The following is a 14,596-nucleotide window of genomic DNA, read 5'->3' as shown; positions in this document are numbered from 1 at the left end:
TGTGGCGTGCAAGGACATAACGTTCATTCTCTTCACCCCAACCCTGAGAAGTTAAGACATCTCTGGAGTTTTTTTTAAATACTGGCTGAGGTAGGAGTCACTTCCTTAGTGAAGAACTCGTCCAGGCCCCTGTCTTGCAATCATGGTTCTCATAGGAACTACCAGTATAAAACAAGGTTAAATAAGATCACAACAGCACACTACATACATCTCTAACTACTTAATAAGCAGCTTGAAGTGATTAGTAAAGCTTGCTAGATGTAATTAAAGGGCAGTGAAATAGATTATTACTGCTGAATGATGTTGTAGCCTCACCCAACATCTATAATTACCTCATCAAGGGAAATGTAGGCCCTATAATGCTCCAGCACTGTTACCCAACATTAACTGAGAAATGTGTGTAAAGCGCAGACGTATCACAGACAGACAGGGTCAGGGAGGCAAACAGGGTCATAGCTGCAGTTTCAGCCCTTCAGCACTGATGTCAGTGCGCCCTTCAATATTTTTTCTCTCATAAACAAACAAAGCTGCTTTCCTGGTGAGACAGCCCCACACAGGAAGCAGGAAGAAGGGTCAGCGGCTATTATTGTCTCCACAGAAATTACACAGAGGTGGTGAGCGTGAGTGATAGTGTGTTTGTGTGTGTTTATTTGTGTTACCTTGCAGGTGAGAGACCGCGTGCAGGGTCGTTTAGTCTCTGGGTCCTGGACTCCACAGTGCTTGTTAGGATCAAACACTCTCCCTGTAAAACATGCACACACACACACAAACACACACACACACACACACACACACACACACACACACACACACACACACACACACACACACACACACACACACACACACACACACACACACACACACACACACACACACACACACACACACACACACACACACACACACACACACACACACACACACACATTGAAGTGGTACCAAAAGGCCATAATTTAGTTAAGTATCAAATCACATTTCCTGGGAGTGGAAGCGTTATAGTACCATGAGTGCATTAATTTGCCTTTTTTGAGACAGCACTTCACTCAGGCATTTGTCTATTCACATATTCCTTTACTCAATCAATCACTCATCGTGCTTAGAGGCCACCGTAGTTTAATACTATTATTCTGTGTGACATTATTAGTAATGCTTCCAGTATCAAACACAAACTATGCGGATCCCTCGTGCTGTGACAAATCATTCCTGACAGGGCGAACTGGCAGCCTGACAAGAGCCAACTGTGACTGACAGCCCAGGAAACTCTCTCCTGCTTTAATGAACAGAATCTGGAGGAAAAATGTGACTGACGATGAAATGCGACACTCAACTTTTAAGACTGTGTCAACTTGCAGCTAAAGCCTCTGTTGTTTATTGGAAATAAGACAAAATCTCTTTTATGTGCCAAAATGTCTCAAATAAGAAGAGTAGCAAAGGGACTTTTTAAGGGTCAACGCAACAGCTGACACCAAACAAAGCTGCTGTAATCAATATTTCTATATTAACAATGTATGAACGGACTTCACTTATGTAAAAAGGTGTCCTCATGGTGACAAACCCACCTGAAGACTGTTTTCGCAAACAGAAAATTATATGAATAATGAATGAATAATGATATTCAGCCCCTTGTTTAAAACTTGCTTGCCATAACAGACTCCATTGTAAAGCTGTGTCAGCGAAGTTGCTGAGTTCTTGCATCTCAGCAATGAAGTTGGTGAATGAATTATTGTCCCTGAAATAAGACGAACGAATTTATAAAACAAACAACATTTTCTTCTTGAATACATAATAAAATAATAAATGTATTATTTTAATTTTATAGTACTTTCTAGTGAAAATAATTTCACATCCTGGTTCAACTGATAGATGTCAAATCTAACTTCAGTCATGCAGGCCTTTCAAATTAAACTTGTCAGTTTTCTATGGAGTTATAAAAGGCAAGAGTACTGCTCAGCCACACAGATGCACACAAACCAGCCGACCAACAACAACCTCCAGTCAGCAGGTTATCTTAAACAGTGTTGTGCTGTCACAGGGCTGTAATCTCGCGCTGGCCTTTGCTATAATCCCTGTAATCTTTAAGTGTTTGCAGAATGAGACGACAGCTCCGATGGATACGGGTGGAAAGACAAACACGCAAATGTACGACAGCAACAAACATGCCCCTTAGAAATAAACAAACTCATACTCTAACCAACAAGTTCACACACAAACTTAGACAGGAAGTTGAGAAAAGAGAGAGGAAGACGGGTAGTGCGAACACATTCTGAAGGAAGACACTGATGAGAAAGGGAAACCAAATGACACAGAAATCAGAAGAACAAGATGAGTGAGAAACAAGACCCCGATGAGCAGTGAGAGACAGCCAGAGAGAAACTAAGAGATGGAGAGAGCGTGAGAGAAAAAAATTAGGACAGAATATTATAGAGTGTGTGTGAGAGAGAAGAGGAGGTCGTGGCAGGAAGTGGAGAGTGAGAGGATGAAAAAAAAAAAAATACAGAGACACAGGAGGTGGGGAAAATCTCTCAAGAAGACGAGCAGCTTTTTGGCAGCGGGAGCTTGTGAATTAGAGGGTGTAAATCAGAGGCTTGGAGCACAGCGAGACACAACACAAACGAAGAGAAAGAGGAGCTGCATGAGGACGGGAAGAAGACGAAAAGCTGGATAGAGAGTCATCCACACCCTGAAGCATCCATCACAAATCTCAACTTCATTCTTCTGCATGTTTTCACATTTGTTAGTTAGAGATGACCGCTAGATTAACTCCTACGTATCCCCGTTGATTTAAATAAAGTTTGGAAGGTAGACTGAGAAAACAATGATAGACTGCGGAGGAGAGAGTGAGAAAGAAGAGAAAAAGTGAGAAATATCAAGAGAATAGTGGAAGAACAGAGAAAACAGGGGAAAGAATGCCATTAAAAACTACAGAGAGGCGTCTCTCCCTTTCCAAAACACACAGTCTCACCCTACCACTGTCCTGTCTGCAGCCAAACATTCAGGCTGGAAGCTCTCCAAAGGATACGGAGATAAGAAATGGTGAGTGTGTGAGCTTGTGAGAGTGTATGAAAACATGTATTAACATAGGAATATTTTTATAATGCTGAGGGAAGGAATTTATGTAGCAAAGGTGGAGATATTTAACTCCTCTAGCACATGAATGTCAGCAGGCTAAAAGTTACCGACTCAAGGTCTGTGACCTGTAAGTTGAAGGGTCAAAGTTGATGGCCCTAAACCAGCCATGAAAACGTAGGCAGGAAAAAGGAATAAAATATTAAACGTTCTTCACTTCTTTAGACTCCAACTCCTGCCATTAGTCAGCAGTAGTGCAGTCTGGAATGGCCATAATTTCTCAGAACTAACCTGAGAGTCTTTTGTGCGACCTGGAGGAAGTTTTAGTCCCATTCTGGTGCTTCTTCTCCGCCGTCGGCGACGACAGCAACGACGATGATGATGGCATCGCGCCAGATCGGTGAGAGGGTGAAGGTGACGGGGAGGGTTTCCGATCCAGCGGGGAGGGAGAGGGTGTAGACGACGGCCGTCTGTCCAGCGGAGAGCGTGCCATACTGGGCCGCCCTTCCAACGAGGATGGAGGCGTGATAGAGCGCGGCGTGGGTGGCCCGCTGCTGCCGCGACCATTCATGAGCTTTTCGTTGGAGCGTTGGGAAGCTGGGGGAGTGAGGGATGGAGGTTTGAGGGAAGAAGGGGAGACAGAGGAGGAGGTGGTGAGGCGCACATGCGATGCCGAGTCTGTTCGGCTCAGGCAGGGCATCTTCTCTAGGCTTACGACTGGAAGCGATACGCTGGGGAGATGGAGGGAGAAGAGATGGTGTTAAAAGATTGTGTGACTAAATTAATGCTTTGGGAGAAGTGTGTAGCGGCATACACCCACCATGTCTTGTTCCGTGCTCCCTTTGGTGGATAGACAGCAAGTGGCGCCTTGCTGAAACGGGAGTGAGGGTAATCTTTAGGGACCCTGAAGGCCAGCGTGTCCCCAGGACTAGGGGCCACAGCGGGGGCCACAGCAGGTGCTTTGGGCTTCATGGGGACCAGGGGGCTCCTGGAGGGGATGGGGGAGCCGTGGCGCTTCTCTGAAACAGGTTACGACAGAAGTAAGGATAAGGATCTGTAAGACGTGTGAGGTCACAAAGATGCATGACACACCAAAACACACTCTTAACAGATCAAACACACAATCATGCATTGCTAGCGGGTACTTTTTGTATCTGGGTAGTTTTTGAATCTGATTTGCATCTGATTAGCACCTGAGTCTAGTTCTGAGTGTACTGCAGAGTGGTATTTACACCAACTTGTGTTTTTTCTTTTACACTGCTTAGGTGCCAGATGGTTGTGTTGTAACACGAGAGAGAGCAAATTTATGCCAGAACTTTTTTGCAAAAAAGAATCAAGTATTTACAAATCATTTAAGTGTACTTTTCTCTAATTAGCAGCTTCCCCGACACCATCTGAAGTGTCCTTGTGTGATGAACTCCACCAATCTGTTACTATGTGAAGTTCAAACAAGAGCCAACAGTTATAAATACCTTTTGACCCAGATCTGATCAGAATACATGAGTGAAAGGATGCGGAGACACAGAAGGAAACGAGAAGGGGAATAAATCACAAGGCTGTGGGGAGAGAGTAGGAGAGGAGCTCACACTTACGGTTTTTGCTATGCATGTCTTTGTGGGAGTAGGGTGGGGAGGGAATAGGGGGGAGGGGGTGTGGTCCGGGGCTGTCTGTCTCTCTCTGTCTGTCTCACAGGGAAACTACACCCCAGCTACCTGAATGGAAACAGAGGGGTGAAGACGTCATAATCACAGAGGAACAAAGTGGGGAAAACACACTGCACACACAGTAAGACAGTATTTTGACCTGATGATAATGAGTAAACAAATTTGGTGTAATGTCACGCCTTTCTCTCACCTGCTGCTTCAGGAGGTAAACAACAAACATCTGCAAGATCTAGCAAGATTTCACTGACAGATAAGTTGGTGAAAGGCAGCTGTTAATTTTGGGATGATACCGGCCGTTGGGGTTGGCTGAACTTCCTGTATCCTGATAAGATGCCAATCTGAAACTGCTGGGAGCAGTGAAATATACATATATACCTCCGCTCCGGTAGCTCAGGTAGAATGTATAGACTAAATTTAAAAGTTACTTACAGTGTACAGTATATTTTATGATTAAAAAAAATGTGCACAACATGTATACAACTGCACATGTACGCGAATAGACGGAGCCATGATTACACAGACTAATATTCAAAACTCAAGTGTCCACAAACATATTTTCTCAGGCTCTGCCTTATAATACTTGACAGAGAGTGTGATATGTGCAAGCCAAGGTCAAGTTAACACAACGACTCTCTCTCACACACACACACACACACACACACACACAAACACACACACAAACACACACAAACACACACACACACACACACACACACACACACACACACACTGTCCCAAGTATAAATCAAACTACTGACCAGGGAAGAACTGATGTCATACTTAATACAGTAAGCAGCATTAGGGATTGTACAGTATGTGTGTGTACGTGTGTCACAAGGCTGTACGATGCTGTTAATGAGTGTAGTAATATGAAACTGACGGCAGCACATTTAGACAACAGAGCTGGGCAGAGCGACTGTGTGTTTTCTCAGAGTGCATCAGTGCACATGAAAGTGGGCTGCAGGTGACTGAGGGAGAGTGTATTTACAATGTGTGTGCAAAGTGTGTATGTGTGTATTGAAGAGATTAGCCACTGCATGCATAAGTATAATAGGGGTGTGTGTGTGTGTTTGCGCGTGTGTGTGTGTGTGTTTGTGTGTGTGTGTGTGTGTGTGTGGGGATATGATACCACGTTTTTTTGACCAAGGTGTAGGCTGTATGTACAGCAACATGTTTGCAGAGCACAGTGTGAACGTGTCTAGGTGCAGTATATATATAATAATGCTATGCAAGAGCATAATTTGCGTATGTGAGCATGTGTGGCAGGTGTGTAAATAGGCCAGTGGAAGCAGAGGACCAGGGAGGCAGCTGTATTCAGAGCAGCAGGATCAAAGTCCAGAGCCACATTCACAGGTATGCAGACAAAACAGCACAAATCTCACACTTTAAATCAGACATCATTTCACACAGTTCACACATTTGAAACACAACATTTTAGTCGACTCACTTGTGCACTTCATTGAAGTTGTACAGCAGAAATAATGTATAAGGTAAAAAATAAATCTGAAGAAATATGACATCACATGTGCCTTTGTGGTTAAGGGAAATACACCCTGTCCTTGTGACTTGACCATCTATTCAAGCTCTGTACTTTGTTTTTGGATTCCTGTTCCTGTTCATTTTTTATTTAATACAAGATCAAACATTTTTTTTGAAAAATGGTCCAAGTTGTTCCAAAATTACACTTTGAGTAAAATGAACATCTGCAACAAAAGTAAAAGTAAAGGTGCTGATTGGATACGTTTTTGTTTTATAACATTTAAACTAAAACAACGTAATTAAATACATCTTAAATTCTTGGCTAATAAAATAATTGATCCATTGACAGCTAGTATATCTATTTGTGTAGTTAGACCTAATGAATGATCAACAACTTATTTTTCACCCAAACAGACAGATATATTGTATTTAGAAACAGAACTCATGCAGTGAATAAGGAGCCGGTTGGGAGCTAACCGTACTGATTTACAATACATGGACGAATGCCCAGGCAAGGTCACTAAGCCACTCAACCACAAGGGCACCCTCACTACTATGCTCTCCTGCCTGCCTGTCGTTATGGCAATGCTGAGAGCCCAGCTGGCTGCCAATTGGCTGCTGACTCATCCTGTGGGTGGAGCTATCGCTTGGTGAGGAAGCAGAGGCTCTCAGAGCTCAGCTGGGTTTGTTTACATTGAGAGAGCAGCAGGGGACATAGGAAGAGAGAGATGTGTGAGGAAATTATAAGAAAAGTCTACGAGGATCCACAGACACACAGGTTATCTATAAGCACTGAGTCAGAAAACAGCAAGCAGGGAAAATAACAGTATGTTGGAAGCAATGGAGCAGTGGCATTCACCCAGTATACTCTATTCCCCAAGTGGGAACTTGGAGCCATGCAACTGGGATTCCTTGAGGAGAATCCCGGGTCCTATAACAGCTTGCCACATTAAAGTTAAGGCAACATTTACAGTAACTATATTCATTTTGAATTTATCAAAAACAGAAAAAAAAAGAAATAAATATTGATAATATATAAATAATAATTACATTTAAAAACCCTGAAATATGCAGCTAGGACTGGGAACAGCAGCATGCTTTCTTCGGTCTTCTCATGCTTACATGTTGTATGGGATCTATTGTGTATCCATTTGAACACTACATATTATGCCTGCTTAGTTCTCAGTCACTAGCTCAGTGACGGAGCCTTCAGCTATCACCTGCTCTTCCTCTCTCTTTATGAAATATGTCACGTGCAAGCTATTTTCATGCCTAAAATACTTCAGAAAGAACAAAGAAAACTGCTTCTGATGTACAGTAGCTGCTGGCATTTTAATTGGCCCAAGCCTCAGCTAATGGTTCACATACAACCAAGCTGCAATAACAATAACGCAACAGAGGAATGAGCGACATGAACAGCAAAAATAAACTAACTAGAACTTTTGTGGTTAATGGCACAACCTTCCAACATCAGCAAGAATATGTGAAATGAACAATTACACCACAGCCTGGGCACACACGCTTTTACAGCAACAACAAAAAACTCAAGACACTGACGCGCCAAGCAGCCCAAACACTTGTTAAGTTAGGAGTGGAATGAAAATGGAAAGAAAGCTGAGGGTTTTTTTTTTTTTTGACCTGCCTCAGACCTCAATTAATCCACCACTACAGAGAAAAGTTGTAAGGCGAGCAGAGAGAGAGAGAGACAGACACTCCCACCAACAGCAACAACATGACCCTTTCATCATGCGCTCCACTTACTCACACACAGCAGGCCACCAGCAAGGGAGAGGTTAGGAGAGACAGACTGAGAAGTGTGGAGGGAAGAAATCATAGTAGATGAGAGGACTGGAAGGAATATGCTGAAATATCTGAATATGCCACAGAGAACTGATATACCCAAACAGAAAGCTTGAAAAGCATGACCTGCACACACAGAAAAAAAAAAAAAAAAATCCAACCATTATTTGTAAATTTTCTAGTTTGTCATGGTGTTCAGGGCAGGAAAGTGTCAACATATTAAATGCTCTTTGAAATTAACTCCTATTAATTCTACTAGCCCTTATAAAGCTCTAAAATATGACATCATGAATTGATGAACAAAGTGGTAAAATCATAAAAACTGCTCATCTGTCCTTAATACGCTTTGAAGTTCTCTCACAAGCATTAAAAACTATTTTTTTGCACATTTTTTGCTCCTTGCAGAGAGCATGGCACTAACACTGCCACCATGAGGGATTTATTTGATATCCCGTTGAGGCCACTTATGCTAAGAATATAAATGCTTCCCTTACTCTATAGAGATTTAAATAAACAAATCCATTAAATTGAGCTCGTCTCTGATGTAAAAAAAAATATCTTAACCTTTTGGAACAGCAAACTTGGCATATATTAAACCTAGCTTTAAGTTATGACCACTCTCTTGTTCACACACAGCAAAGCTGAGCAGCAAACTGGGCATGTATAACAAGGAGCCACTGACCCCCGAGGCGGCCAACCCCCTCCTCTTCTACGTGTGTGTCTGTGCGAGTGTGTGCGCGCATGCATTTCTGTGTATGTAGAACCCCAGTGCTGATTTGATGCACAGGTCATGCATGAAAGCAGATCCCATGATGGATACGTGCACAAACACAAATACAAGGCCAGCGTGATGAATAAAAATGCTACTCAGGGTGACAACATTTAAAGCAGAATCCCTAGCAGGGAACAATGGCACTACATTTGTGAGGATACTACAGTGAAATGATGGGGATATGCAACAATGGGTGGAAATGCATAAAACATCATAAGAATATCTTGACAGGGCCAAGAGGCAACCCACTCAGCAGAGGTCAGGAGGAGAATTTTTCATGTCATGACACAGAGTAGTTGGGCCTTAAAATGCTTCAAATTTAAGAATGAAGTCAATGAATCAGCTATAGCGGTGGTAAAGTACGACTTCTAGGTCACTGCACTACCGTTAAAATGATTGGAAACATAAAAGTATATGATGAAACAAGATGAAAACAATTCAACACAACTTTTCTACTAGTCAGCATGTGACTGGGCCTGCTGGTCCACTACAACGACTGCTTATCATATTGTGGCCCGAGGACTGTTTTGTTTTATGGGGAGCTCTCAGGAGATTCCCACTGCTGGATGTGTGTGTGTTTGTGTGTGTGTGTGTGTTTGTGTGTGTGTGTGTTTTAGACCTGTTGTTATCCGACTTTTTGTGCGTGTCAGCAGGCAGAAATGCTGCCAACAAAGGGGAGGATGGGGGGGGGCAAAAGTAGGGACAAAACAACAGCGGCTGCCAGGAGTGTGTGTGTGTGTGTGTGTGTGTGTGTGTGTGTGTGTGTGTGTGTGTCTCACAATACCACTGACCTCTTTCTGCTGAGAAACAGAAAGTGAGAGTGTGTGTGCATGCAACTCCTCTGGCCTCTCTCTTCTCAGGGAGAAGCAGCATGTGTGTTTGTGTGTGTGTGTGTGTGTGTGTGTGTGTGTGTTCATTAAGCGTGATCATGTGTCTATCTGCCACTGCCACCACCACCACCACCCCCACCCCCGCTCGTCCGCCCGCTCAAACAGACGGCTCAGGCTGGTGCACGTGCCGCCAACAGAAGGAAGCAACAGCTCGCGGGCAGGAGTGAGCGCGCTCAGTGGAGCCACAGTCAAAAACAAACAAGAGGTAGACGGACAGGAGAAAGGACCAATGAGAGCCGGGTTCTCCTGTGCTACCATGTCAACGACAAATACTCTTAAAGATGAATGGATACAGAAGACTTCCCACACATTTTCAATCCATACTTTTGCTAATTTGGATTTGGATTTTTGACATTTAAAAGTATAAGAATTTAAGAATTTAAGAGGAGCCAACTGAATTAAATTTCATGGCTATAGATAACGGTCTCCATAGCAACAAATAAACAACATGTTATGAAATAATGGTAAGCCAAGATGTGTAAAGAGCATATACAGCTTAGCAGTGTATGTGTATATCATTGGCTTTTCAACAACTTTCCTTTTTCAAATTAACTGTTCAACATTTTCCAGCCCTGGGTAAAAACTCAGCAGCAAAGAAGCGCCTTTGCAGCCAGGGGTTTAACATATGGGAGTATACTTTCATTTTTTAAATCGGCCCATCAGCCTGTCAAATCTTCCGTTTGCCTGCCCATCTTTTAAGAGCACAGGCGCTGCTTAGAAAGAAAAATTAGCCTATATTCAAAGCAGCGCAGCATTATCTTAAGAGCAGAGATTGCTCTTTTTTCATATAGTTATTTATTGGATAAAAAAGCTTTGTGCGCAATGCTACATCTGGTTGATTATTCTGTAAATTATTTAGTGTTTTTCAGCTCTTGGGAGACTGCTGGGTATTTGAGAGCATAACCATGTGGTATTCGTTCATGTGGGCGATGAGAAGTTTGTGTTTTAAAGTGACTTGCAGGAATAAATAGAAATTATTGCACTGATCTAATTGGCTCTGTGTGTGTGTGTGTGTGTGTGTGTGTGTGTGTGTGTGTGTGTGTGAGAGAATGAAAATGTTTGCCCTGTGCCTCTGTGTGACAACTGTACACACCTCGAGGTGTGTGTCTATGTCTGCGAGTGTGTATGTACCTTACTGATGTATACGACTATGCCCTGAGGGGTAACTGTGTGTGTCTTACCATAGTGCGTGAGTATGCCCTGAGGAGTGACCACCTTATTGCAGACATGGCAGACAACAAGAGAAAAATCCTCCAGTGCTGGAAACTGGCTATAGACAAACATCTCTGAAACAGACATGAAGAGCAGAGACCACAAGTTAGAAAAAAAAGACAAATCCGCCTGAGGAAACATAATTCTAGGGGAGACACACAAAGACAGATCATTATCAGAGATGAAGACACAGCAGCAGCTTTGCAAAAATGGAGATGCTTTCCTTTAAACAGTACAAAGTGCTAATAAGGTTGCAGATTCATAAATGTATAATATATACATTACATACTGAAAAACAATTAGTAGCAGTGAAAGCATCTTATATTTCTGGAAAAGTTTTCAACTACTCTAGGTAATGATGGATTATCTATTTCTCTGTCATTTTAAGAGGTAAGGTCTCCCAGCACTTCCACATCCTATAGCAATGTTTCAAGTTCATTTACCTGTAGGTCACAAGAATTTCTCAAAGCATTCAACAGCTGAAAACAGTTAAAGGCTGAATCTTGGTATTACTTTCATTATCAATTAATCCGCAAATTACTTCATAGATTGCTTGATTAATTGTTTGGACCATAAAAATGTCAGAAAATGAGAATGGCAATCACAATTTCATAACGCTGGACGTGATGTCTTCAAATGTCTTGTTTTGCCCGACTAAGGCTAGAGTCATATTTTCCACATCAAATGTCATCATCAGAGGGTGTACACGACGCTCTGTGACAACTGCCTCTTCTCCAATTTATTCTACAAGGGCTCCAACTGCCTATACAGACTCCAAGCGGACAAGAAAATAAATAGTATAATAACAACAACTACATGTCTATGGTTTCCGCAGCTGTCCGTGTGCGTATCCACAAGGGAGTATAATTGAGGCTTAAAAGTCTAAAACACAAAGGTATTTGGTTTACCATCACATTAGACAAAAAACAGCAAATTATTACATTAGAGAAACTGGAACTTGGAAAAATTTGGTTTGCTATTATATATTTATTATTTTCTGTTGATTGAATAATTGATTGTGACTAACTGTTTCAGCTGTAAAACAGTGAAATATTTAATGGCTTGGTGTTCAGTATCACCATTTAGCTTTGGAGGCTTCGTCAGGCTCTAAAATATGTCACCTCTGAACGGATGCTAATACCTAAGTCACTATTATTACTCGCAAAAACTAACACAATCTACCACAGACAGACAACTCAAACACGAGCTACTACACAGTCTGCTAGCAGGCATGTAGCTACAAAATGCCTAGACTTACAAAAGATACTCCACCCACTCAACAGATTTTTGAAGATTAATACAAATATTGAAAAAAAACAAATATGTCCTATGGAAAACAGCTATTATCTCTTTCAGCTAAGCTTTGAGAACCTAATCTTCCTGTACCCAAACAAGCTCTGCTGACAGAAATCACAGCACTTATTAGCACAGGGCTTAAGCCAGACTCACTGAAGGGAGGTGGGATGTGTGTGGATGTGTGTGTTTGTGAAAGCCTGCGTGGAAAAAAAAAACAAAAAAATAAAAAACATATTGGAGAATGTGTGGGTGTCTGATGTACGTGTCGTCGTGACCTTACATTGCTGGCGAGCTTGTTGTGATCTGGGTCATCTGGAAAGCTAAAGAGCCCGGCAGTCATGCTTAGTGTCAATGAGTGTGTGCGTGTGCCTGTGTGTGTGTGTGTGTGTGTGTGTGTGTGTGTGTGTGTGTAGAGCAGGAAAAAGGATCTGCTTGGTCACTCAAGGTCAAAGTGTTGTATATTATACGTATATGTACTCAGCATGTGCGTGATGCTGAACACGACACTTGTGAGTGTGTGACAGGCTGAGTATGTGTGTGTGTGTGTGTGTGTGTGTGTGTGTGTGTGGTGTGTGTGTGTGTGTGTGTGTGTGTGTGTGTGTGGGTGTACACAAAAGGTCAGACCTGGTTTCATCGCTCATACATGAGGTTTTCAAGGCCACATACATATTGAGCCTGTCATGAGTATATTTCATGACCTAAGAGTTATGTTAATACTGACTGAAGGTTACTGGTAAGTAAATACTGAAGAGTAATGAAACTAAATCTAAGCTAGGGCACTATAGTATTAACCAAAGCAGTAAAATAAAACTAATATTAGCATAAAATACAAGCAAGATCGAGTATATCTGATTAATACTGCAATGGGAAAGGCCCTCCTATCAGTTGCTGAGCAGCTGCACTGAAGCAGTTAACGTTAAGATGCTTTGCCAAGTTCACCTTGTCAATATGGAAGAGGAGATTAATTCTCACTCACTTTCCCTGGCCATCATTTCTAGGCATGCTCCTGGATTAAAGCTGCGATTCCAACTCTTCCAATTCCTGCGTTTGCTGACCAAAAGAACTGCTTTTCCTTCACTTGCAAATAAACTGCAGTGTTTGCTTTTCAGGCGTAGCTGAAGGTGGTGTGATGGAGGGCTATGATAATGCAGACACAAATGGAAAGGTGTGGCTGAGTTTGAAAAACTTTTTTTTTTAAAAAACATTGTTAAAGCAGTCAACATGTTTTTTTTTAAGTGGGAAGGATTAATAAATTTGTAATGTGAGAGTCTGTTGACAGGTTAGCTGCGCCTGCCAAGTGGTTTCAGTTCAAAGAGCTGATCAGCATCACCACAGTTTGTGTCTTTCCTGTCATCGCTCTCTGAGGAAATGAGCACATTTTCTTCATTATAAACTATCAACAAGGTCCAGCCAAAAAAAAAAAAATGTAAATTCTGATGGGAAAAACTTCTTTTCTGGCAAATGGCAAATCCCAAGGTTTACAGTAACAGAAAAGGACTTAAGTGGGAGAACTGAAAAAAAAAAAGCGCAAGAATGCAATTTCCTCTGCATCTGCCAAGCCAAATGCAAACGAAGTGCGTAGCCTATTTCTGCAGCCTGAATTTTGTGGGTGTGTGTGGGTGTGTGTGTGTGTGTGTGTGTGTGTGTGTGTGTGTGAGTGTGTGTGCTCATCTCAAGCCAACTGCCAGAGTCTGCCAAATGACTGACAGGCCAGAAAATAAACTACAAAAACAATCACTTACTGGTGAATAAGCATGTTTGGAGCTCCTAAAACAATCTATCACTGGACACCGATTACATTTAGAATAAGTAAATCAACTTCTCATTGGTGAATTAGTGTTTGGAAAGCGACTTAAACAAACTTACTGGTAAATAAAAGAGTTTGATAGCAACTCACTATTGACTCGGTGCTGCTGGTTGACGAACACCAAAGTAATAATGCAATTGTAACAAATTGAATGAGTAAATGACCTACAATCAAACAGTTTAGGGGATCTCTTGGATCTAGGCATCACTTTTCAATAATCACTGTGCTCCTAAAGTACAGTTCCCGTGGAGGGCACGGGCAGCAGTTTAAACTGAAGTTGTGTTTTTGAGCAGGCACACCAGATAATTATTGGAACCGCAGCAAATTTTTTGATAAAGTAAACAAGCTTACAACAACAGCGATTGGCTGGCAGCTAATGTTGCAGAACCCAGACTACAAACTCAACAAGTCTCTCCTTTGTTATGAAAAAAAAAAAAAGTCCCTGATAGAAATCTGGCTTTAACTTTTAGAATCTTAATGGTTGTAGGATCCTGCATAAAGACAGTACCAGGCTCTTTAAAGAGAGTTAGACCATCAGTGAGCGCCCACAAATGGTTGACTTAAACTATTTTGTGAGTAAATCTGTTCACAATGAAGCTGTAAATAC

The 14,596-nt window shown here is 42.0% G+C and overlaps 1 protein-coding gene across 3 annotated transcripts in view; it reads right to left on the bottom strand.

Moving 5' to 3' along the window:
* atxn7l1 (ataxin 7-like 1) overlaps nucleotides 1-14,596 on the bottom strand; it is a 29,649-nt gene that overhangs the window by 11,076 nt on the left and 3,977 nt on the right. The window contains exons 1-5 of one of the 3 annotated variants that reach the window (XM_056367539.1): nucleotides 10,856-10,872; nucleotides 4,662-4,781; nucleotides 3,890-4,088; nucleotides 3,361-3,800; nucleotides 660-742 (exon numbers count right to left, since the gene is read on the bottom strand). In XM_056367539.1, coding sequence (XP_056223514.1) covers nucleotides 660-742; nucleotides 3,361-3,800; nucleotides 3,890-4,088; nucleotides 4,662-4,677 — 738 coding nt within the window. In that variant the 5' untranslated portion in view covers nucleotides 4,678-4,781; nucleotides 10,856-10,872. Of the gene's footprint in view, nucleotides 1-659; nucleotides 743-3,360; nucleotides 3,801-3,889; nucleotides 4,089-4,661; nucleotides 4,782-10,855; nucleotides 10,961-14,596 lie in introns of those variants that run through there. The other 2 variants (XM_056367540.1, XM_056367538.1) reach the window with 2 other exon arrangements.

This window comes from Seriola aureovittata, chromosome 22, assembly GCF_021018895.1.
Source record: "Seriola aureovittata isolate HTS-2021-v1 ecotype China chromosome 22, ASM2101889v1, whole genome shotgun sequence".
Lineage (NCBI taxonomy): Eukaryota > Metazoa > Chordata > Actinopteri > Carangiformes > Carangidae > Seriola > Seriola aureovittata.
This window is presented reverse-complemented; position numbering and strand designations above follow the sequence as displayed.